We start from the raw sequence: 26,439 nt of genomic DNA on the forward strand, positions 1-26,439 counted from the left end.
CTATTCCCAACCTCGTATTGTTTGGCATTACAAGAATGCAAAATGGGACGACCTGCGAGACTTCTTTTCTTTGGTCTGATTACTGTTTCAAAACTTCTGATGTCAACGTTTGCTCAGATCGTGTCAGTGAAATTATTCTTGCAGGAATGGAATCCTTTATCCCACACTCCACTTTAAAATCTCGTCCTTTATCTAAACCTTGGTTTTCCAATAAATGTGCTAAGGCTGTCCAAGAGAAGAACTTTGCATATCGTAATTGGCTTGTTTCTAATTCTTCAGTTTAATTTTCTGCCTACACCAAAGCTCGCAACAATTGTAAAGCAGTTATTAATCAGTCCAAACTAGAGTTTGAACAGGCTAAGAGTAGAAAACTTGCTTCTTGCCCTAATGGTAGCCGAGCATTCTGGTCTCTTGCCAAAGCTATTGGCTGCAACTTTTGCCCATCTCTGCTCCCACCTCTGTCCAAACCAGATGGTTCTGTTGTCACTTCAGCCAAGGATAAAGCTGACCTGCTAGCATCCCATTTTTCTTTGAGCTCATGTATTAATGATCTTGGTAAAACACCTCCCACCATTCCTAACACGCTCCATACAATGCCTCCTGTGGTCTTCCGTCAAAAGGATATCAGAAGGATTTTGATGAATCTTGATGCTAAGAAAGCTCCAGGTCCTGATGGTATTTCTCCACTTGTTCTCAAAACCTGTGCTCCTGAACTTACTCCTATTCTTTGCCGCCTTTTTTCACTTTCTTATTCCAAAGGTGTTTTTCCTTCTGCTTGGAAATTTGCTCATATCCAGCCAGTTCCTAAAAAAGGGTGACAAATCCCTCCCATCCAATTATCGTCCCATTGCAATTACTTCTACTCTTTCTAAAGTAATGGAGAAATCAATTAACCGCCAACTCTTAAACTACGTAGAAACCTTCCGTCTGATCAACGATCGCCAGTATGGATTCCGTCAGTGTCGATCCACTGGTGATATTCTGGCTTATGTTACCCATTTATGGACTAATTCAATGGAAAGGTTCGGTGAAACACAAGTAGTTGCTCTTGACATCTCAAAGGCTTTCGATCGTGTTTGGCATAAAGGTCTTCTAAACAAGCTTCCATCTTATGGTTTGCCAACTGTTTTTAGTAATTGGTTATCCAGTTTTCTCTCTGATCGCTCACTGAGGGTGATGGTAGATGGCTCTCTGTCTTCTAACTTCTCCACTAATGCCGGTGTCCCCCAAGGTTCAGTTCTTTCCCCCACTCTTTTCCTCTTGTATATCAATGACCTTCTTCCATTGACTGGAAATCCTATCCATAGTTTTGCCGATGATAGCACATTGCATTCAACTTTCCATTTTGAGAAACCTTGTCCTGCTCAATCAGCTTCAAGTTCTCGAAAATCTGCTGCCAATTCCTTAAATGCCGATCTTCAGGTAATTCTCCAGTGGGGCAAAGACAACTTAGTTGATTTCAACCCTTCTAAAACTCAATCTTGTCTTATATCTCGCAAAAAGGATTCTTCTGCTCCTATGCTTATCTTTAGTGACACTCCGATTTTTAGGCAAAATGATATATCTCTTTTGGGTATTACCCTGACATCTAATCTCTCTTGGCACAAGCACATTACAAATATTGCTTCCTCTGCATCTAAAAAACTTGGTTTTCTCTTTCGCTCTCGGCGTTACTTTTCTCCCAAACAGCTGCTCACTCTGTATAAATCGCAAATCCGCCCTGCCATGGAATATTGTTCCCACATCTGGGGTGGTGCCCCCAAAACCTCTCTCAGGCTTCTTGATTCCATTCAGAAGAGGGCAGTTAGGTTAATTAATGATTCATCTCTAACAGAGTCTCTCCACTCGCTTTCTCATAGACGCACTGTTTCTGCTGCATGCCTCTTCTACAGATACTTCCATGGGCACTGTTCTTCTGAATTGGCTTCTATAATTCCCGCTCTCTCTTTCAAAACAGTCCGAACACGTGCCGCCACCAGCCAACATCCATTTACTGTTCAACTTCAAACCCACAGAACCAACTTTTCATCTTCCTCATTTATTCATTCAACTGCCGTTTTCTGGAACAACCTTCCTTCATACGTATTTCCTGAAAATTATAATCTACAGAAGTTCAAGTCCAATATCAACAAATATCTTCTTTCGTGTTCTCAACCTCCAACCCAAGCACGGTACTAAGTACTATAGGTTATAATACCTCTCGTGTTTGGGGTTCTCATAAAAAAAAAAAAAAAAAAAAGGCCAGAAAGTAATCAGTCTTAACAAGTGTTTCCATTTTGAAATTGACGGGAAGTTAGTATGTAGCTTTTTTTTTTTTTTTTTTTTTTTCAAGACAACACTTGATATTAATGACCGACCAATAAGAACAGTTTTCACAAAAAGTGAATTTGGTTTTGTTACCTTCAACTTTAGAGGCGAACATGGTAAGCAAAAAAGCATTAGACCCTGTAGTAAAACAGGGAGTAAGAGACCACATTAATTCCATACCTAGAATTGAAAGACTTTATCTTCGTCAACAGACAAGTAGAGAATTCATTGAGGAAGGCGAAACATTGATAGACTTATACAGGGACTACAAAGCAGAGTACAATAAAGAAAGCTTGTCTTATGCATCTTTAACGTTATACACTCACATTTTTAATCACAAGTTCAACATTTCTTTCTTCTTTCTAAAGTAGAACCAGTGTGATTTATGTACTGCCTACAATAATGCTGAAAATGAGGAAAAAACAAGAAAAAGATTAATGAAAAGTATAGAGTTGCTTGTTATGATGTTCAAGCAGTTTTACCTGCCCCCAAAGGGATGATATTTCCTTATTGGACTACAAATGTAAATTAAACATCTATAACTTTGATTTCAGAAGATTTATGATTAAAAGTGATCAAGGGCAGTGTTTCTTCTGGCAAGAGGTGAAAAAATACACACTTGCGTTTACAAATATTTAGAAGAGACTGTCAGATCCATGAACAGTACCGATCTTGAGATTAACTTCTACTCAGACAATTGCACTAGACAACAAAAGAATAAATTCACTATTGCCATGTACATGCATGCTGTATCTACGTTGAGTATTGAGTCCATCACTCACAAGTTCCTAATTACAGGACATACACAAAATGAAGGGGATAATGTGTATTTTGTGATAGAAAAATCTAATAAAGCATTAAAATCAGGACGAATTTATATTCCTTGGCAGTATGTTACATTAATATATGCAGCGAAGAAACAAGGGAACCCATATAAAGTAACTGAAATAACCCATGACTATTTTATTAATTTTAAAAACGTTTGTCAGCATTATGGGAACAACTTCTCAAAGACAGAAGATAATGAAAATGTAAAGTTAAGCGAAATCAAGATACTGAAGGTCGAAAAATGTAGTCCCAATGCATTCTTCATAAAAACTTACAAGCAAGCGGGACTATAAAAAAATTGTGATTAAAAAGAGACATCACTTATTGCGGGGTAAAACTATTGAAATGAAATCAGCATACACCGCGAAGATACAACTTTCAGATTAAACAAAAAAAAAAAACATATCCTGGACCTTATTAAAACAAATAATATCCCTAAAAGCCACAAACTGTTTTATGTTTTGGTATTCAAACCTTAAACCTTATTTTGATTAATAAGAGAATTATTGTTTTTTTTTAATTTAAAATTTAAATTTTTTGTTTCATAATATATTTTCATTAATTAAGTACACTATTTTTGTCTAAACTATTTCAAAATGTTAATTTTTCTGTACGTTTCCTATATTAGTGTCAACTAAAAAAACACATAAGAAAAGTTACAACTCATGGTCATGGTATGGCCTGTATGGTAGTCATGGTAACACAAATTTGAAAATAATATAAAATCTATCAGAAAGATTGATTGCACTTTATTGAGATGAAACCTTATCTTTTTTCTCTGTTTTTGCTTTTCTGACATTTGCAAATGACAAATTGCATTTTTAGAGTTTCTGTACAATGTCGATATTTGCCTAAGGTATTCTGTGTTATATTATGTTTGGGATTAACACAATTTTTTTTTTTCAAAAAAAAAAGAAATGTAGTTTTTGAGAAGATGAAGATGGTACAATTAGATTGTTAAATTTCAGGGAAGCTGAGAAAAAAAACCCAGGTGCTTTGTGTAAGTTGGTCAAGTTTACATTAAATATTTTTATCTAGTTGTTAACGTCAGTAGAGCTGAATTAAGAATAAACCCATTAAGAATTTGGTTAGAGTTAAGTTAAGAGAATAAAAGAATTCTTTTTTTGTTTAAGATAATTATGTTATCAAATGCAGATAGTCCTTAAAGTTATTCAACAAAGTTACTGTAAATATAGTTGTGATTAATGGAAATTTATAGCCAGTTGATTATATACACTTAGATGCCTGTTTTTTAAATAGATTCATAGAATTGTTTTAATTTTAGTGTATTCAGAATTGTTTTAGCTTATGTCCATTGTGTTGTATTTTAGGCAAAAGCAAGGAAGCTGAAATTAAAAGAATAAATAAGGAATTAGCTAATATACGATCCAAGTTTAAAGGTAATTTGTTTTATTATTAATGTATCTTTTAGTCAGTCTTCTAATATAACTGAAAAATGATTTTTAAAAAAATCACTGTTGGAATTTTTTCATTTATTTCTCATGGTATGATTTATAAACCAAAATAATTTTATAATGATCATAAGTGTTAAGGATAAAAATTACAAATATTTGTTAAATTTTTGTATAGATATAAACAATTAGATTTTGTACTGCATTACTACTAAACCATTGCTTTCTGATTATGGTAAGTAATCTGGGAATATTTACAATTAGCATTAGAAGAGGCATATGATATGATGCAAGAAACCAAGCTAATACAGCATCAGCCAACAAAAAAAAAAAAAAACCTTCCTATTTCACCCATCTATTCGCTCCAAATTTTGTCTAGTTCTGCCTTTAATTCATGTAAGTTGTGAACTTCTACAACAACAGATGGAAGTTTGTTTCAGCAATGAATCACCTGCTGGCCACAGGCAAATTTCCGCACATCTATTCTATAAATCTCTCTCCTCAATTTGAATTTGTCCCCTCAGGTGACTAATCTGGGCAAGAGGAAGAATCCCATCAGCATTGAGCTTGCTCAAACCATTCAAGGTCTTATAAACCTCAATCAATCACTTGGCAGGTGCCTAGTCTCCACACGTGGCAATTTACAGAACTCAAGCCTCTTTGTAAGAGCAACCCTTCGTTACCCTCGCCATTGTTATTGCTCTACATCCTTCCTAAAACTAGGACTCAGACCTGTATGCAGTACTCAATTGACCATTGCCTTATATAAAGGGATAATCACTTCCTTATCCCTGCTAGCAAAATTTCTGTATATCATTGACAAATGATATACAGGAATTAGAGATCTCATGAGCTGCTCTGGCAACCTGTCTGCATTGCTCAGAAAATTTCATATCTGATTGCACAATTACCCACAGGTTTTTTCGATTTCTGCTATCCTGAGTGTAGTACCGTACACTTGATATGTTACTCTGGGGTTACTGCTACCCATATTCAGTACTTTGCATTTGTCAATATGAAACTTGATTTGCAGTTTTGCAGTCCATCTGCTTAACACTTTTCTAGATCTTGTTGCAGTATAATACTGACATTTCTGCTGTTAACTGCCCTGACAATCTTTGTATCATCTGTGGACTTCAATGTTAAGCTTGATATACCTTCATCAATATAATTGATAAATATAGAAAACAATGGGTCCTACACCAAACCCTGGCAGTCTACACTAATAATATTAGTCCAAAAGAGTAGTGTCCGTTGATTACCACTCTGTATTTGCCCACTCAACCATCCCTTTTTACATAGCAACTGGCCTTTAATGCCATACTGCTCCGATTTGTGTAGTAGTCTTCCCTGTGCAATCGTTTCAAAAGTGTTCCTGAAATCCAAGTACAGTCATCCCCGATTGGAGCGGGGGTTATGTTCCGGGAAGATACCGCGCAATGCGTAACATAATTTATGACATAATGAGGATTCTGTACCTGTAAACACAAAAGAAAGTGCAAAAATTAAATCGAAAAAAATTGTCTTCATTCAATAAGAAAAAAATTAGAAACACATCCATAAAATTAATCTTGCTAATACTTACCTCTAGATTTTTAATCTAAATTCATTCTTCTTCATTGCTGTTTTCCTGTGGTAAACTGGGCAACTCAGTATCTGGCACTTGAAAAAAATTAGTTAAAATATTTTTTGCTTAGAAACACACTGTTTTTCTCTATAAATTTCTTCATAAGGAACTAAAGCTATTGATAATGTTCTGCAAAAATTTAAACTCCTCCAAATTAGGATCCATGTCCAGAGCTTCTTGGCTGAGCTGATTTGCAAGTCTTAAAAACTTAGCTAGTCTCTTTGCGGTCAAATTTTTGTGTTCATCTTTGTTTTTATAATTTTTGTCATCTTCACATTGCAAAAAAATATCCACTGGTAATTGTTCTCTGAGATTCAAGGACTTCTGTGATATCTGCTGGTTCCAGTTCTTCAAATCCCTCTCTGATAATCATTTTGCCAATTCTCACAATCTGAACTTCCTCCAGCATTCTTTGTGCAGCTTTGTGGCCACAGCTTTTTCACACTGCATTCGTTGAGTCCTTAACTTCACCCCACGCAAATTCAATATTTTTTACAGCATCAAGAATGTTATAATTCCACGAATAATCTCGAATTGAATGACTGCCTATTCCATCAGTAGTTTCTACCAATTGTAAACAAGATCTTAGGTAATAAAGTTTAAAGGAAGTTATAACACCTTGGTCCATCGGCTGAATTAATGAACTTGTATTTGAAGAAAGGTAACTTTCACATTTGGGTGCAGATCAGACAAATGTGCAGGATGGCTGGGCACATTGTCAAGAATGAGCAAGATTTTGAATGCTATGTTCTTCTTCAGGCAATATCTTTTGTTTCGACGCAAAAGTAATTTAAAAACCAATCCTTGAAGATTTTAGCTGTCGTCCAGGCTTTTTTGCTCGATTTCCAATGAACTGGTCAGGAGGTTTTTGATATTGCTTTAAAAGCAGGACGATTTTCTGACTTATAAATTAGCAGTGGTTTACACTTAGTACCCCTCTGCATTGCCACACAACAAAAGTGTTAACCTATCTTTTGCAGCTTTGAAACCTGGGGCGGTTTTTTCTTTTGAAATGGATGTTCGGCTTGGCATATGCTTCCAAAATAAGCTGGTCTCATCATCATTAAACAGTTGACTTGCTAGGTAGTCAAGTTGCAATATGATACTCAGTCGCAATAACATCCTTGAAAGTTTTCAGATGCAAAGCAGCTTCTGTATCTGCACTGGCTGCTTCACCCATTAATTTTAGACTGTGAAGACTTTGCCATTTTTTAAAATTTTCAAACCAACCTTTACTAGCCTGAAAGATGTCTGCATTGGATGGACTGGCTTCTTGTAAGCAATTAAAAATTTGCAGAGCTTTGGCACGAATAATATCTGAACTAAGAGTCATTCTCTTTTGATTAAAATCTTCTATACAGAAAGAAAGTAATTTTTCCATTTTCTCTGTTAACGGATTTCTCACTTTTGTTGTGCTTTTTGCAGCCAATGATGTGGAACCAGATAACTGACCTTTTAATTTTCTCAGCATTTTCCCTAATTCATCAAATGCATAGATTCATTTATGCCATATTTCTTGGCCAATGTCACAACCTTTTTGCCATTTTCTAACTCCTTAAGGATTTTTAATTTTTCCTCTGAATTTAAAATTTTTTTTTTGTTGTAGCTTTCTTCATTTTAGGCACTAATTAAACACACTTTACATAGACAAGAAATATTAAATCAGCAAAAGCAATGCTTACCAATTAAATAAACACTTCACGTTGCGTGAACCAGAAGAATATTCTGTCTGAACGGCTAATGTAAGATAACCGATGAAGGGGGGTTCCCAAATGAGGAAGTTGTTTCAAAAATAACCAGACAAACACCACATTTTATTGCTGTGTTTAGTTATGAGAATCAGTTTTGAATGCCTTTGTGATATTTTTCTGAAGCACATTTCTGTAGGTCACGACCATAAAACAATTTGCACTTTCCAGTTTATTGGGCTTTTCTGTTAGTGCAATCTAAATATAAACGGATAGTAAACTCAATCTTATTGCATTTGCAATAATACCGACAGCTGGAATTCTGTGGGATTCTATGTTATTATGGTGAAATATATTTCTCCTTCAATGAAATCTTCAATCATGTAAAAAAAAAACAAATTTTCAAAATCTGCTCTTCATTCCTATTTTTAAAGCTTCATAAACCAAAATTGCTCAGGTAGTAAAACTTGCAGCGCAGTCTAAAATCTAAAATTTTGGTAGTAAATACCTGACCGTGCAAATCGAGGGATGACTATATATGATACCAAATTTTTTTTTTGCGTCTAATTCCTTTATGACCACATCATAGTATCCAATCAGATTGGTCAGACAAGACTTCCCCTTAACAACCCATGCTGTGTGTCTGAACTATAACTGCAGTCTTATCTAGATGATCCTACAGTGCTTCTTTAACCAGTGATTCCATTATTTTCCTGGCAGTCTAGTCTGCGCAGGAATCGTAAGGAGGAAGTTGTTCTTGCCCGGACCCACATAGGACATAGTCATTTGACTCATTCGTTTTTGCTGAGGGCTGATGACCCTCCTATGTGTGAGTCCTGTGGCACAATTTTAACTATCATTTTAATTGATTGTCCAGATTTTAGCAATATCCGTTTTACCGCTTTTAATCATCTGACTGAGCCGTATACACTCAGTCAGATTTTATCCGACAATGACAATGTGTCTGCTGTTTTTAGCTTTTTAAAATCAATAAATATTTTTGCTCGTGTATAAAATTTACATTTTTCTTTTATACCTTTTATACATTTTTTATACCTTTTGACATAGTGACCTAACTAATTAGGTCACTGAAATTTTAAATTTTTGTTAAAAATGACCTGGTCTTGGCGCATTATAGCCTTAGTAGCTAATGCGCCAATAAAATCAAAACAATCAATCAATCAAACCATTATTTTCCCAGGAACAGAAGTTGAACTAACAGGTCTGTAATTACTTGTCACCTTTCGACCCTCGTTGTGAATTGGGAATATTTATTTCTCCAGTCTGTAGGGACTTTTAGCTGTTTAGCTTCAACAATTTCTCCTCCACTTTGCTTTGTTATTATAAAATCATTTGGCTCCTTGTTAGTTTGATAAGCTTCTGGCCTCCATTTTTCTGCAGAATACCTCATGTGTGAATGTAGATGCAAAATACTCATTCTGTTTGTCAGCTATCTGAGAAGAATCAACTGTTGAACCATTGATATCAAGTGGACCAATCTGATTCATCCCCTTTTTAGAGTTTACATAAGTAAAGAAGTCTTTGCTGTTTTTCTTTGCATCCTTTGCCAAAGATTTTTCATAATCTGACTTTGCTTGCCTAACCTTCTGTGTGGCTTGATTGCAGACTACCTTATATCTACCATAGGCTTCTGAAAATTTATATGCATTCCATGGATTTTCCTTTTCTGCCACGAGTCTCATTAGTTCATCTGACATCCATTTAGGCCTAAACCTTGAACAGTATTTCTTAGTTGGTATGAAAAGTCTACTAGCTTCCAATATGAATTCCTTGGATGTTTCCCATTTATAGTGTACTGTTGGTAATACCATCAGTGTTCCACTGTACGGAATTTAAAAACTGTCTGAAACCACTGTAGTCAACTTTACCAAAGCAAAAACCTTCCCATTACCCCTGATAGTAGTTACATCTTTGAGTAAATCTCACATCAGTACATTGTGATCACTGCTTCCTAGTGGTTCCTTTATATGCAGATTCTTAATGCATGAAAAAATGAAAATTTAATAAAGTTAAATTGATACACATTTGGCAATTACTAACCAAATTGAGGTGGAAAATGGAATTTTTTTTTTTTTGTCTTTTTATTCAATCTAATTAAAGTCTACTCTTGTATAAAGTGGTTGGAGAAAGATGGTAACTATAAAATATCAGTGCGATGGCAAATATCCTTTCAAACAAGTATATCTTAAATACAGTATATGGCATAACTTACTAGAAGAGATCTAATATAGTTAGGGAAGCACATTACATGGTTGTTTTCCGTTAAGGTTATTACTGTATGAATACCGCTCTACGAAATTAATATAGTTTATTAGGCCGTTTGCCTAAATTACTATAAATAAGGTGGTTTCAGGCATCTTACCGACACCCATCAGATTATGCTGTTGTGGGAACAGAAAATAGAAAGGGTTATGAATGTGAATATTTTAGAATATAACAGTTGCAATTACTAATATTACAATTACCAATTGCAATTACAAATATACGTTTCCCAAGTATTAAGTTTGAATTGCTGTTACTGTAGAAAACAGATTTTAAATTAGAAATACAAAGAGATTAAATTCTTACTTGCTGACAGACTCTTCCTGCTGATGCTCCCAGAAATCTGATGTGCATACAGGCCAGAGGTGCTGCCAGCAGTTAATTCATAGGTAAGGGATTAAGTCTATTAGCCAATACAACTGTGTCAAGTTTTGATCCTGGGTTCTTGTGTAGTGGAAGCCTGGAGTGACCTTTGCTCCCATACTTTGAACATCAGGGTTGGTGTGCAGGCTGGTTCTGGTAGACTGGAGGGTGGGGGGGTTGTATGTGGGCCACTCATGAATATCTGACCTATTTTCTTTTCCTGGTTTTTCATTACTTTTATTTTCTTACCCAAAAGATTGAAATATTGCTGGTTGAATATGCTGTTGTTTCCTATTTCTTGCTGAAGCTCCGAACATTTTTATCATGCAGTAGGATGAAGACTGACTGTGGTTGGTCCATACCTAGATATAGTTAGGAAAGGACACTACGTGGTTGTTTCCATTAAGGTTATTACTATATTAATACCACTGATATGCCACGTGAAATTAATATAGTTTATTAGGCTGCTTTCCTAATAAACATTAAGGTGACATTTCAGTTATCTTACCAATTCAAACTTAATACTTTAGAAATGTATATTTGTAATATTGGTAATTGGTAATATTCTAAAATATTCAAATTTGTAACCTTTTCTATTTTCTGCTTCCCCAACAGCATGGTCTGATGATGGCTACCTGTAAGATGCCTGAATCTATAGTAACTTTATGTATAGTAATTTAGGCAAACAGCCTAATGAACTATATTATTAATTTCACTTAATATAAGTGTAGTATGAATATAGTAATAACCTTACTAGAAGAGAAGTTTCAGAAGTGGGGAAACCCTGAGAAACCAGTGAGACAGTCTCCTTTACTGGATTAAAGCCCCACATACAAATTGAAATTTTGAAAAGAAATAACCAAACAGTGTAAATGGGATTTAATGTGACCTGTATAAAGAAATGATGGAAAAAATATACCTTAGAAAATGTGGAAAGAATCTGGCTGCTCAAGGAAAGTTAAAGGCTGCTGTAATAGAAAGAACAATATATTGTTTCGACAACCCTCATCTGAAATGGGTGGCTGTATTTCCTACACTACAAGAAGGAAGCAGAAAATGCTGTCAAAGAATTGTTTTGAAAATAGTGTTGTGTATTTGATTTTGTAAAAATTTCAAATAAAAATATCTATTGGAAGCATCATTATGAACTTTCAAAAGCTGGTGTCAAATCAGTCTTTAACTACTTTTGTTTGCATGCTATAAAAAATAAAATAAATATATATTTTAGAATTAAGATAATATATTTTAATTCTAAGATCGATTATACAGCCACTTACGTATGTAAGTTTTTGCCGGCTGGTGCAAACTTTAAAAAATCGTAGAAAAGTATTTTGCAACCAGTAGGAATAAATGGAGGTATTGTGAAAATGTCGTAATAAAATCAGCACCCAATAAAATCTTTGTGAACCCTTATAAAATCTTTCTGAACTATTGGAATGAGCAGCAGCCTGGAAAACAAGATGCAGGGTATTTCAGAGACTGCTGGGAGTCATTGTGGTACAAGTAAACACATGGGTTGTGTTATGGTAGCTAAGAATAGGAACAGGTGCATGTATACCAATGCTAGGAGTTCGGTAAATAAATTTGAATTTGAGGTATTGCTCAGAACATCAAAAGCAGATATTGTTGGGATATCAGAGACGTGGTGTCACACAGATATGAGGAATGCAGAACTGAAATTTGGTGAGTACAATGTGTGCAGGAAGGATAGACAAGATAGGAAGGGAGGAGGGGTTATACTATTAGTTAAGAAACACAAAATCCAAGGAAGTGAAACCAGTTTACATCACTGGACAGTGCAGTGTTGAGTCAGTTTGATGGGACATAAGCATTGGGTGATCAAAATTGAGTAGGAGTGTGTTATATATAGGCCTAATGACTCTGAGTATAATAAGGAACTGTACAGGGAAATAGTGGGCCAGTAAATCAGAGAATCTTATATTGGGAGATTTTAATTTCCCAGATATTGACTGGAATTTGTGGGTTGGTCACTCACACACTAGCAAGGCTTTTGTGGATTTATTGGATGATTGTTTTCTACATCATAATGTTCGGGACGCAACTAGAGTGAGTAATACTCTTGATCTGATTATCAGTAGTGATTCTTCATGCATTAAGAATCTGCAGATAAAGGAACCACTAGGTGGCAGTGATCACAGTGTGCTGAAGTGGGATTTACTCAGAGGTAACTATCATCAGGGATAAAGGGAAGGGTTTTTGCTTTTGTAAAGGTGACTACGGTGGTCTGAGACAGTATTTAAATTCTATATAGTGGGACCAACCGATGATGTTACCAACAGCAAATTCAAAATGGGAAAGCATTCAAAGAAATTATCTTGGAAGCTACTAGGCTTTACATACCGAATAAGAAATATTGTTCAAGGTTTAAGACTAAATGGATGTCAGATGCACTAATGAGACATGTGGCAGAGAAGAAAAATGCATGGGATACATATAAATTAATGGGTGACATGGACGCCTATGATAGATATAAGCTGGTCTATAACCAAGTCACAAAGGAGATTAGGCAGGCAAAGGCAGATTGTGAGAAATCCTTGGCAAAGGATGCAAAGAAAAACAGAAATGAGTTCTTTACCTATGTAAAATCTAGAAGAAAAGGGATGAATCAGATTGGTCCACTGGATATTGATGGTTCAACTGTTGATGATCCTGCCCAGGTGGCTAACAAACTAAGAGTATTTTGCATCTACATTCACCCATGAGGAGTTATTCAGGGAGAGGAATGACAGAGGTGAGTTAAACTCTGGCAGAGAGCTGGATGATTTTGTAATAACTGAGGGGAAAGTGGAGGAGAAATTGTTGAAGGTAAACATAAGATAAAAAAGGGTGAAGATAAAAAAGGCACTCGGGGTGGACAGGATCTATCCAGTTATATTAAAGGAAGCAGCAAAGGAAGTAAGCAAACCCTTAGCCATAATTATGAGAGCTTCTTTGTACTCAGGATAGGTGCCCATGGACGGGAGATGTGCAAATGTGACCCCAATTCACAAAGGAGGATCAAAGGGCAACACAAGTAATTATAGACCTGTTAGTTTAACTTCTCTTCAAGGAAAATTAATGGAGGCACTGGCTAAAGAAGCACTGCAGGATCATCTAGACAAGACTTTAGTTATAGCTCGGACATAGCATGGTTTATTAAGGGAAAGTCTTGCCTGACCAATTTGATTGGATACTATGATGTGGTCACAAAGGAACTGGATGCAGGGAATAACTTTGATATCATATATTTGGATCTTAGAAAGGCTTTTGATACTCTTGCACATGGAAGATTGCTGCACAAATTGGAGCAGTGTGGAATTGGAGGCAAATTGCTGCTATGGATAAAGGGATGGTTGAGTGGGAGAAGACAGAATGGTAAAACTTAATGAACACTGCTCATCGTGGACTAATGTTATTAGTGAAGTCCCTCAGGGTTTTATTGTATTGGGTCTATTGTTGTTTTCTGTATTTATAAATGATATTGATGATGGTATATTAACTTAATGTCCAAATTTGCAAACGATACGAAGGTTGGCAGGGTTGTTAAGGACACCACTGACAGTACGCTGCTGCAACAGGACCTAGAAAAGTTGAGCAGATGGGCTTAGAGGTGGCAAATGAACTTTAACATTGACAAATGTAAAGTACTACATATGGGAAGCAGAGTGATGTATCAACTCTGTGGTACTACACTGACAGTGGTAGAGAACGAAAAGGACCTGGGGGTAATTGTGTAGGCAGATATGAAGTTTTCTGAGCAGTGCAGACGGTCTGCAAGAGTAGCTCATAGTGTCTTGTCAATGATATACAGGAAGTTTTCTAGGAAAATTCCTGTATATCACCTTGAGTACTGTATACAGGTCTTGAGGCCTCATTTTAAGAAGGATGTAGAGCTGTTGGAACGAGTACAGAGGAGGGCAACAAGATTAGTGAATGGAACAAAGGGTTGCTCTTATGAAGAAAGGCTTAAGTTTTGCAAATTACAATGTCTGGAGACTAGGCACCTCCGAGGTGATCTGATTGGGGTGTATAAAGCCCTGAATGGTTTAAGCATGCTCAATGCTGATGGAATTCTTACTCTTGCTCAGAATAATCATTTGAGAGGGCATAAATTCAAATCGAGGAAAGACAGATGTAGGATGGATGTTCGGAAGTTTTGCCTTTAGCCAGTGGGTAGTTGGTTGGTGGAACAGACTTCCATCCTTTGTTGTGGAAGTTGGTAGCCTAAATAAATTTAAGGCTGAGCTGGACAGGTACTTGTAACGAACAGAGGGGTGAAATGGGAGCGTGTTGTTTTTTTTTTTTTTTTTTTTTTTTGGCTGATGCTACATAAGCTTGCTTTCTTGCATCAGATGCCTCTACTAATGTTAAAAAACCCAATTTTTTTTAAATTTTTTATTTGGTAATTTGTTCCAAGACCTTGGAAGTTGAAATTTTTGCTATATAGCTAACTATTTATCTCTCTAGAAGGTCATATTTATAATGGAAATTGCACTACACTTTCATCGTTATCATACATTCTGCTGTAAGAATCAACCTTTTGAACCTTTTGTGATATTTTTCTAAAACACATTTCTGGAGGTCACTAGCATAAAACAATAACAATTTTCACTTTCCAGTTTATTGGGCTATTCTGTTATATTATGCAATCTATTATAAATGGGTAATAAACTCTATCTTATTGCATTTGCGATAATACCAATAACTGGAATTGTGTTAGTTTTTAAGTTACGGTATTATGGTGAAATGAGTTCCCCTTCACTGAAATCTTCAGTCATATAAAAAACATAAATAAATTTTCAGAATCTTCTCTTCATTCCTATTTATTTATTACAATGGTGAAGGGAAAGGGACCAACAGACAGTGCAAGTGCTAGTAAATGAAAAAAATTGATTTAGAAATGAAGATGATTAATTAAGAAGTACGATGCGGGACAAAGTTTGTCATCTATTGCATGGAATCTCACTGCTTCAACAGTGAATACTATTTTAAGGGAAAGTGCACATATAAAAACATGTTAAAGGATCAATGCATTTAAGATCAACAGTGATCACAAAACAGTGTTCAGGTGCTATATCGAACAGAATAGAAGAAGTGCCCCTGAGTCCAGTGGCCATTCAAGCAAAAGCAAGAAGTATTTATGAAGATATTAAGGATAAGTACAGCGAACCTCAAGCCAAGTTCATGGCAAGCAACAGGTAGTTTAATAGGTTCAAGCATCACGCTGATTTCCAAAACATTAAAGCATGTGGTGAAGTCACCAGTGCCGATTCTGCAGCTGCAGAGAAATTTTGTGATGTGTTGGAAAAAAAAACCCTTATAAATCTCCACAGCCCTTAACTTCCACAGCGCCGTGCTTATCAGCTGGAGAGTTAATTTTGGTAATGATGCTTGAAAGGTAAAACTTGCTGATGTTTTGCCTGTCTCCTCTCTCTTTTTGTAATTTTATAATTTTGAAATTTTTGTACACTTTCGTAATTTTTCCTGTGCATGAGATAAAAAAAAAAAAAAAAAATGGAATAAATAATTCTATTTACATGTTTGTTGAACATTTCTTTTTCACTTCAATTAAATTCAATCAAATTTGTGAGTGCTGCATAAGTATTTAGGGAAATTCCGACTTGCGTAAAATTCTGACTTATGTAGAGTTCTGCAGAATGCAACCCTTACTAAGTTGTTGAGTGGCTGTATTCTAATTATGTATTATTCAATTTATGTTATTGAAGTGATGCTAAGGTTGTACCACTAATATCCTGATACCATTTGTTTTCCATTTGTACATCACCTGCCAATGTGTAAAATGTGTGTAGTGAACTTTTTTTATATATAAGGTGGTTCATAAGTAAGGAAACTATTTTGAAGAACTGTTGATGTAGTTATTGAAATAGTTTATAACCTTTCTGTTTCAGAAAAATATCATGAGCCTTGCAATGAAAGAGGATTGAAATTGTAAAGTGGCATTGCAAAATATAAAATACTGTAGAAATTGCATGCCAGTTCAAGAAGTTTTTTGGACATAAACCTCCTGCAATAATAAAATAAATTATGGAGTAATTTCAAAGGAACAATGCACACCACCAAAATCTTGTAGAACTTGTATCTCAGATATCTGTCAATTTGAAACTTAGTGTGCATTAAAAGAAGTAAAAAAACAAAAAAAAATCTCAAAGAAAGCAAAGTTTAGAAATTAAAATACTAAAACAGAAAAGAATGTATCTTAAATAGAATCATAAAAGGACTTAAATACAAGATTTATGTTGCTACAAAGTTTTAATGAAGATCACCCAGATAGCCAGATTGGAATTTGCTGAATTGTTTTTTTCTGCAAATGTTACAAGTCCAGATGTCATTGAAAATGCTTTAGACCTGATGATGCTATATGTTAACTAAATGGAACTGTTAATTGCCATAATTGTGTAAGTAGTGGTTACTCTTAGCAACCACTACTTATTCTCTAACAAGGAATTTTTAAATTCTTGTTAAATAATAAGTGGTGGTTGTTAAGAGCATTACAGCCTAGATTCTCAAGCCTAAAATTTACTGACAGTATACATGGAACAATATGGCCTTAGTTGCTGATGCTACTAAAACCTTACAACATCTCTCAAGCCAAGAGCATGAGTCTCATCTGTAATGTAGACAGGTGATGTTGTCAGAACTTTATTTGAGGGAACCATGACAGGAGAAAGCTGAAACTGCTAAAACAGTCATTCCAATAATGCTGTCCAAAATCAATTTTGAGTTTTTTTTTTTTTTCCTTTTCATTCAATGTGCTCACAATGCAAAAATTATCTGAATTTTTAGATAAAGTTCCCATGTTGAGGGATCAGACAGTGGGGGATTCCATTGAATGGCCACCACACTCCTTGAACACCCTATGATTATTTTTATGAGGATTCTTAAAGGATAAAATATTTAGTGAATGTATACTATATATACACTATGAATGTACACTATATATATATATATATATATATATATATATATATATAGTGTTATTTACAGTCAAATATTTCCTTATTTATTGACCAACCTGTATATATGCATTTGGTTTTGTTATTAATCTGTCAGAACCCCTACTCTAATTAGCAAAATTTAAAGACATTTGCATACTAACGATCAGCCATCAGCCAAATTACATTTTTTTTTTTTGTTGCCTACGAATTTTCAAACTAAACTTTCTTTAGGCCCAATGGATAAATATTATATGGAAAATAAATCTCAAGATTTATTCATCCTACATAATTATTTCTCTAACTATTCGTTAAATTCTTATGCTATTGAAATCATATTGCCTTTCGCACTGTCAAAATTATGGAACTCTTTGGGGTTGCTTCAGAATCATTCCTCTTCACTATAGATGACAACTCCAAAAAGGGTCTCTTTTTGTCTACAATATCATACTCTTTTATCGATGCTCCATCTCTTCTTGAACAAATACCTTTCGCTATACCCTGTTTGAATTCTCGTTATAAAATTAATTTCTCACTGCCTGTTTCTCGTACTCATCACTTACTTGGTAGTCCTCTGTTTCGTTTCTTTCAGGTAATGAATAACTACAATATTGATTTTACTCTTTATCTATAAGAATTTGCTCCTTACTCTATTTTCTTAATGTAAATTTTGTATATATTTTAATTCCAGTTTTGTATTGATTATTACCGATTTGTATTTTCTGTAACTCCTAGCGTTCTCACCTTTATTTATGGTCTGTGTCAAAGGAGTTATAAATAAATAACTCCTTTGGGACTTTATATATACAGGAAACCCTTGATTAGTGCGGTTAATGAATCCTTGAAATATACCGCACATATTAAAACCGCACTAATCAAACTTAAGAAACAATGGGAATAATTATAATGAATCCTTGAAAATTATGAAATTGTAAAAATATATTTTTTCTTACTCAATACGTACCTATAATGCACTGCATAGTTCTTAAATTATTAAGGAATAAATTTAAAAAAAGATAGTATGATTTAAATTTTATTTTTTGCAAAAAAAACTTATCTAACTTCAATTGAACAGTGGTAGCTTTCTTCCTTTCCTCCATGATCTTGCGATAACAATCAATTTGCTTATCTAACCCTCAACGAACGTTCATGCTTCTCTCTGCATCTGGATCAATCTCTAGTATGAGTTCTTTTGCTTTTTAAAGTGTATTAAATAGTTCAAGTTTTTTGAATGAAATTTCTTTGGGAGCAAATTGCTTTTCTTCTGCTTCATTTTCGTCTTCTTCCTCGTATGCATGTTGATGCTCAATTTCAAGAAGATCGTCGTTACTTAAGTCTTTTGAATGCGATTCCAATAATTCTCTAACGTTTTCTGAATCTACTTCCTCAAAGCCGAGGTCTTTTCCAATTGTAGTAATTTCATCAATAACTTTGTTGACAGGATTAATGAAACCGCAAAAATCATTTGCGCATTCAGGCAAAAGATTCTGCCAGACAGCTCTCATGCAGCTGTTCGTCATTTCTTCCCACGATTTGTGTATGTTCTCAACTGCTTCTTTAATATCATAATATTAAAGAAGTTTAATATTAATAATAAAAGAATAAAAGAATATGAGTTACCAGAGCAAATTTCAATTTCAGAGTGTATGGGGTGCTGCTGTCGAGCATTTTGGAGTCGATTCCCATTCATTTAAGTTAGAAGACCCTGGTGAGTGCGTATCACGTATTGCCGCTTTAGGCGCCGTTGTGATTGCCAAGCACCTCAAGAAAAAAACAGCGCACTAATCAAATTTGATAACGCATATATTAAGGGGATAGTATCAAAAAAATTTTGCGCACTAATTAAAACCGCATTGTTCAAAACCGCATTAATCAAGGGTTTCCTGTATATAAATATATATTAAAATTCAATCAGAATGAATAAAATTTAAATCATAATTAATATATAAATAATGGAATATTAATCCATACAAAGGCCCCATCTAGAAATGTTCATGTAGGGTGGATAAATTTAAACACACTCTTACTTATTAATGGTCTCTGTAATGCTGTCCTGTATATATATTATTTCTTTGAGATCTACTCATCTAGTAAAAAATTTCAAGGAAATTTATCTGTTACCAGTTACATTATAAACTCAGTAATTGCAGTCAAGGTGAAACAAAATAGAATATATGCAGTTTGTGTTTATAGTGCTGCTACTATGAATTGATAGTAGCAATTCTACTATCAATAATTAGTAGTAGTAGTGGCATGTGATGCAAGAAACCAAGTGTATGAGCTTATGCAGCATCAGCCAAAAAAAAAAAAAAAAAAAAAACACACCATTCCCTCCAAATGCCTGTCCAGTTCCTCCTTAAATTTATTCAACCTATCAACTTCCACAATGACAGATGGAAGTTTGTTCCAGCAATTAACCACCAGCTGGCTAAAGGCAAATTTCCACACATCTATTCTACATCTGTCTTTTCTTAATTTGAATTTATGCCCCCTTAGGTTCGTAATCTGAACAAGTGGAAGGATCCCATCAGAATTCAGCGTGCTCAACCCATTCAAGGCCTTATACACCTCAATCAGATCACCGCGCAGGTGCCTAGTCTCCAGCCACTGCAATTTGCAGAACTTAAGCCTCTCTTGGTAAGAGGATCCCTTCATTCCCCTCACCAATCTTGTTGCCCTTCTCTGTACACGCTCAAGTAAATCTACATCCTTCCTAAAATGAGGCCTCCAGACCTGTACGCAGTACTCAAGGCGTGGCCTGACCATTGCCTTATACAGAGGGACAATCCCCTCCTTTTCCCTGCTAGCAAAATTCCTATATATCATTGATAAAACCCCATGACCTTCCCTGGCAGCCTGTCTGCATTTCTCAGAAAACTTCATATCTGACTGCACAATTACTCCCAGATCTTTTTCATTTTCTACCATCTTAACTGTAGTACCACACAGTTGGTACATTTCTCTGCGGTTACTTCTACCCATATACAGTACTTTGCATTTGTCAAGGTTAAACTTCAGTTGCCACTTCTTAGCCCATCTGCCCAAATTATCTAGATCCTGTTGCAGTAGCACACTGCCATTACTGTCATTAACAACCCTGCCATTACTGTCATTAACAACCCTGCCAACCTTTGTATCATCTGCAAACTTCGACATTAAGCCTGATATACCTTCATCAATATCATTGATAAATATACAAAACAACAGTGGACCTAACACCGAACCCTGTGGGACACCACTAATAACATTAGTCCACGAAGAGCAGCACCCATTGATTACCACCCTCTGTCTTCTCCCACTTAACCATCCTTTTATCCATTGTAGCAACTTACCCTTAATACCATTCTGCTCCAATTTGTATAATAGTCTTCCATGTGCAACAGTGTCAAAAGCTTTCCTGAAATCCAAATATATGATATCAAAATTATTTTTTGCATCCAGTTCCTTTGTAACCACATCATAATATCCTATCAAATTTGTCAGACAAGACTTTCCCTTAACAAACCCATGCTGTGTCTGAATTATTGCTGCAGTCTTGTCTAGATGATCCTGCAATGCATCTTTAACCAGTGACTCCATTATTTTACCCGGAACAGAAGTTAAACTAAATGGTCTGTAATTACTCGGGTCACCCTTCAATCCCCCTTTGTGAATTGGGGATACATTTGCACATACATTTGTCTTTATGTATGTAGTGCATTCCTGATACAGAAGACTATTGTTACTAATTTTCAGTGGATACCATGACCCAGACAGCCACTTCAGGGCTATTTGGCCTTTCTTCAGTGGGTGGGTAGATACCCTGACAGTGTAACAGCTGACAACCTAGATTTAAATTTAATTTCTGTTAACTCAGCTTATTAAGCTATTTTTAGTGATTGATTTTGTCATAATATATTGAACTTCACTTTTCCAAATTGAGTTATAAAGCAGTTGATTTAACCCTTCTGCTAGATGCCAAGTGTAATTTAATTGTAATTTATTTATTTTTGTATTCTGTAGGTGACAAGACTCTTGATGGTTATCAGAAAAAGAAATATGTGTGCAAACTACTCTTCATTTTTCTCCTTGGCCATGATATTGATTTTGGACATATGGAAGCTGTTAATCTCCTTAGTTCAAACAAATACTCAGAAAAGCAGATTGTGAGTTTAATAGAATTGTTCATTAAGATTGAGAAATGTATAATTATATAATTAACAATTATGCACATATATTAGCAAGGCCTGATACAAATAAGTGGACTTCTCCATCAGCAAAAAAAAAAATAAAAAAAAAAAATTATATATATATATATATACATATACAGGGTGTTTCAAAAATACACGGCATAACTTCAGGAATGAGTTCCTCATATGTAGACAATAAAAATATTTATTTTATGTCAACATAGTTCTGGAAATCCTTAGTTTCCGAGTTTTGAAGGTCTGTCTATGACACTTAACTGTTCACATCACCTTATAGTAATTGTTCAAAATGTTGACCTTCTGCCTGAATACAGGCCTCACATCGTCTCATGGACTCGCAAGACGATGCCAAATTCCTGGCATGTTTCGTATTGTTTCGCAACCCGCCACAATTCGATTGCGGCGAGTTTCCACATCAGCTACCGGAGTCGAATACACCAATGACTTTAAATAGCCCCGTAAGAAGAAATCTAGTGGGTTTAAATCAGTGAGCGTGGAGGCCAGGCAGTTGGTCCACCCCCTACTTCAGGAGTCATAGATCTAGGTCGTCCTCTTTCGGCAGCACGAGGTGTAAAGGTCCCATGTTCACAAAGGCGGCGATGGATACCTTCAAATCTTTTCCTGTCTGGACATGTTCGTTCTGGGAACCTTTCGTGGGAAAATCTGCAAAATGACGAGCCTCCAGAGCATTGCTGTCTGCCAAATCGTACATAAAGTGCATATCCGCTTGCTCCCGATTTGAGTACATGGTCGGAATGGAAAACCACCAGATTCTGTCAGTACCTTGTAATGAAGGAAATCACCTGCGGGAGATAAGACATTCCGGTTAATAACTCGGGAACCAAGCATTTCTGGAACTATATTGATATAAATTATTTTTATTGTCTACATATGAGGAACTCATTCCTGAAGTTATGCCGTGTACTTTTGAGACACCCTGTATAAATAAAACAATATTTAATATTTATACTATTTACATTCCCACACTATAACCATGTAATTATTTTTTGAATTTAGCTCAACTAACTGCCTCCACCATGTTGGGAGGCAGCTTATTCCAGCATTCGACAACTTCTGCCCACGTATATGAATACCACAGGTGAATTTCATGAGATAAGGAGCAGAAAACAAACAAAATTTTAGGGAATGAAAAGACTTTTTATTCCTTAAAATTTTGTTTGTGTCCCCTGGTCCTTAGTCATCTTCAAGAGAGAACAGACCTTGTTAGTTTTGCCCACTCTCATCAAATGCTTTATACACTTAAATCAGATTTATCCTTAGAAAAGCAGATTGTGTAGATGTCTAGGCTGTCAAACTTTTGCAATCCACAGATTCTAAGCATTTCTTCATGTGTGTATTAATTTTCCCTCTTCTGATTTCTGATTTCTCTTTGAACCCTCTCAAGGAGTTTTTTTTCCTGGTGCAACTCTACAGACCTGAATACAATATTCCAAATGCAGTTTAACCGTCATCCTGAATATGTGGGATTAATGATGTCCTTCTTTCTACTAGCAAAAGGCCTATAAATCATGGATAGCACATAATGTGTTTTTCTAACTGCCTATTTATGTTGCATGGAAAATATGTTAGTTGAAATATTTTGACCGTATATGCAATCAGTCAGTTTTTTTTGAAGCATCATGGCCTGGCTTGAATTGGTAACCATCCTTCTCATTTTTAAATCACCCGCATACTTTGACAGCTTCTCTTGGATACCAATGTTAATATTATTTATATAGAATGATTCAGGAGGAATAGTAAATATTTTGAGAGGTTATAGTATCAATTATTCTGAGTAAAAAAAGTTCATATAAACGTTTAATTCTCAATGGATACGGAGATACAGCTATTTGAAACTGGACTGCACAAAGCCATTATGAGAGGTATTAAAGAACGATAAATGACTTATTGTTTGTATTTATTGACTTTTTGAATCGTAAAAAAACATAATTGACAAATTTTTTTACGGTTCACAATAAATGTTTGAAATTCCCACTGCCAACCTCAATGCACTTTGACTCTTGTGGTAATGTGTTGTTCTTCTGAGGTCGTCTTGGTGTTCCTTTATGAGGGCAGCAGTATCCAAAATGCGAATGAGCAATTAGTCTCTTGCATTCACCATTTCTTTGTATACTGCACTTTTCATCCATCCCCACAAACAAAAATCTAATGGAATGAGGTCTGGAAACCCTGGTGGCCAATGAACGTGGCCACTGCCTCTGATCCATTGTTCAGGGAAAGTTCGATTTAGATATTGTATCACCAGATGGGTATAACGTGCAGGAGCTCTGTCATGCTGAAATTACATACTAATCCTTGTAGCCAAGGGAACATCCTCCAATAGTAGTGCAAGTTTGTTTTGCAGAATTTCTAGGTAAGTGTGCCCTGTAAGACAATTTTGTAACACAACAGGCCCAATCAACTGATTATCAATGATACCATACCACACATTTACAGAGATGCGATGTTGAAAATTGGTTTCTACAGTGGCAAGTGGATTTTTGTATGACCACCTATGAGAGTTATGGGTGTTGTTGGTACCGTAATGGGTGAAAGTAGATTCATTATTCGGCGATTAGCGTTTACTTGCCAACAAAATTCCAATCGCTGGGTGTAATCTCCTGATTGAAGGTGTTGCACCTGCTGTATGTGAAATGGATACAATCCATGCTCACGTAATGTTCTGTGGAACACTGATACGTGTAGAAATTCTTTGTGTGCTAATAGTAGGACTACATTCTACTGACTGAAGAATGTGTTCTATTTCATCCACATTTTGTTCATTTGCACGTTCAGAAGAAATATGAGTGCTGGGAACTGTACTAGTCTCATGCAGTTTGGTGTAAACATTAGTAGATGCTCTTGAATCCGGTATTCTGCAGTTAGGAAACCATCGACAAGCAGCAATAGCACTTCCACCACAAAAACCGTAGACAAACACCATGTTGGCATATTGAGAATGTGTGAAAATGTGTGGTATTCTTAACAACACTTCTATCACCAAACAGTGTCAAGTTATAACTGCTTCTTGGTCACATCTGATTAAGGGGGTTGTGCACCAGTTTCAAACAGTTGTATCTCTGTATCCATTGAGAATTGGATGCATGTTTATATGAACTTTTTTACTCAGAATAATCAATACTGTAACCTCCCAAAATATTTACTATTCCTCCTGAATCACCCTGTATTTATGAGAAATAGGAGAGGACCTAACACCAAGCACCGAGGGACCCCACTTGTTCACCCTAAGGAGTTGCCATTTATGACAATCCTCTGTCTCCTATCTTTTTGTTAACCTGCAATCAGATGTAGGATCTTACCAGTGTCCCTATCTTCTTGCAGTTTAAATAGCAGCCTTCCATGAGGAATGCTATTGAAAACTTTATTAAACTATATAATTAATAGATAACAGAGCAGCAAAGGCTCAATACATTCTATGTTATAAATAAATTAGTTTAGAAATGGAGGAATTACCTATATGATGTCTTGTAGAACACTTCAGTGCTGATACTCTCTGTTGTTAAATAACTATGCAAATAGATTACATGTATTCCACACCCTTGTAGACAAAATCAATGAGCCATCCAATGACCATGGAATCGGAGGCCCACGGACCCCCAAGCCTGACCCCAAAATACATCGGTAGAGGAACTCTTAAATGTTAAATACAAGGTTCGGCTCTCATTTTAAATGAGAGCCCATGAAAATGCAGATAATTTTAAAAGAGCGTTAGGGACACGAAATTTACAAGTACCATCATTTTCTGCATGGTGTTGCTATATGTCAACATCTGTAAAACTGTTAATCCATGTGTGCAGTGAAACAGTAAATGAACATGGTGCTCAGCACAGAGCAGTTTATGTTCATTGTGGAACACAAGAGTGGGTGTTTCTTTAAGTAAGCACCCTGTATTTCTGATCTTAATCCAGTTGCTGATCAAGGAGTCATAAGGAATGCTATTATCTTCCAGTGCATCTTAGTAGAAGGATGCTGGACTTAATTACTTGCAGGTTGTTTAATTCAATTTTATAGATAACATCATAATGTGTGCAACCTTCTAATTAAGGAAAGTTGACACTTTGAATAGTAATTTCTTACTTTTTCTGGGGCATCATTTGCTTTCTAGCTTTCTCTTTAAAGATGGTAGGAACTTTTATAATGGCATTTGTATTAATCATATTAAATTATAAGGGGGAACCTCCTATCTTTTTAGTAGGACTGTGTTTTTAAGTTTTTCGTGGTTTTAAGATGTTTTTAAAATATTAAAACTACGAAACAAATACTCATCAATACACAAAACTCATCAATACATCAATTTAAACTTTTAAAGTTTAAATTGTTTGTGTATTGATGAATATTTGTTTTGTGGTTTAAGATTTTTTGCGACAATTGTTTTTCAATTCTCATGGTAGCATGCGATATTGGTTGGTGGCTGCCCACTGTCCATGGCTCCTCTCCATGCGCTTGGTGTGATATGAGAATTGAATGCATGAGGATTTTAATTAGTAGGTATTTTTAATTTGATTTATTTAAGACTAAGTACGTGGGGTGGGTTCATATAATAATACATTCATCCGTGATTGAGTGTCGAGAGAATTAGTCCTACTAAAAAGGTATGAGGTTTCCTCTTATAATTTAAGATTATAATAGTAGGACATATTAGGCTTCATTGCTCTTTTGATTCAAATTAGTAATAAGAAGAGTGTAAAATACAACCTACTGAGTTTCCAGATGGCACTCAATCTCTCGCTTTTGCACGAGTTCTGCTTATCACACAGTTGCATAGTTCAT

At 35.4% G+C, this 26,439-nt stretch overlaps 1 protein-coding gene across 2 annotated transcripts in view; it reads left to right on the top strand.

Annotated features, from left to right (window-relative positions):
• The window catches only part of LOC150077411 (AP-2 complex subunit alpha-like), a 588,904-nt gene that overhangs the window by 68,627 nt on the left and 493,838 nt on the right, over positions 1 to 26,439 (top strand). For both annotated transcript variants that reach the window (XM_090386478.1, XM_090386479.1), the window contains exons 3-4: positions 4,467 to 4,535; positions 21,464 to 21,606. In XM_090386478.1, coding sequence (XP_090242604.1) covers positions 4,467 to 4,535; positions 21,464 to 21,606 — 212 coding nt within the window. The remainder of the gene's footprint in view (positions 1 to 4,466; positions 4,536 to 21,463; positions 21,607 to 26,439) is intronic.

Source organism: Mastigoproctus giganteus, chromosome 12 (genome assembly GCF_048544385.1).
Source record: "Mastigoproctus giganteus isolate SK-2022 chromosome 12, ASM4854438v1, whole genome shotgun sequence".
Taxonomy (NCBI): Eukaryota; Metazoa; Arthropoda; class Arachnida; order Uropygi; family Thelyphonidae; genus Mastigoproctus; species Mastigoproctus giganteus.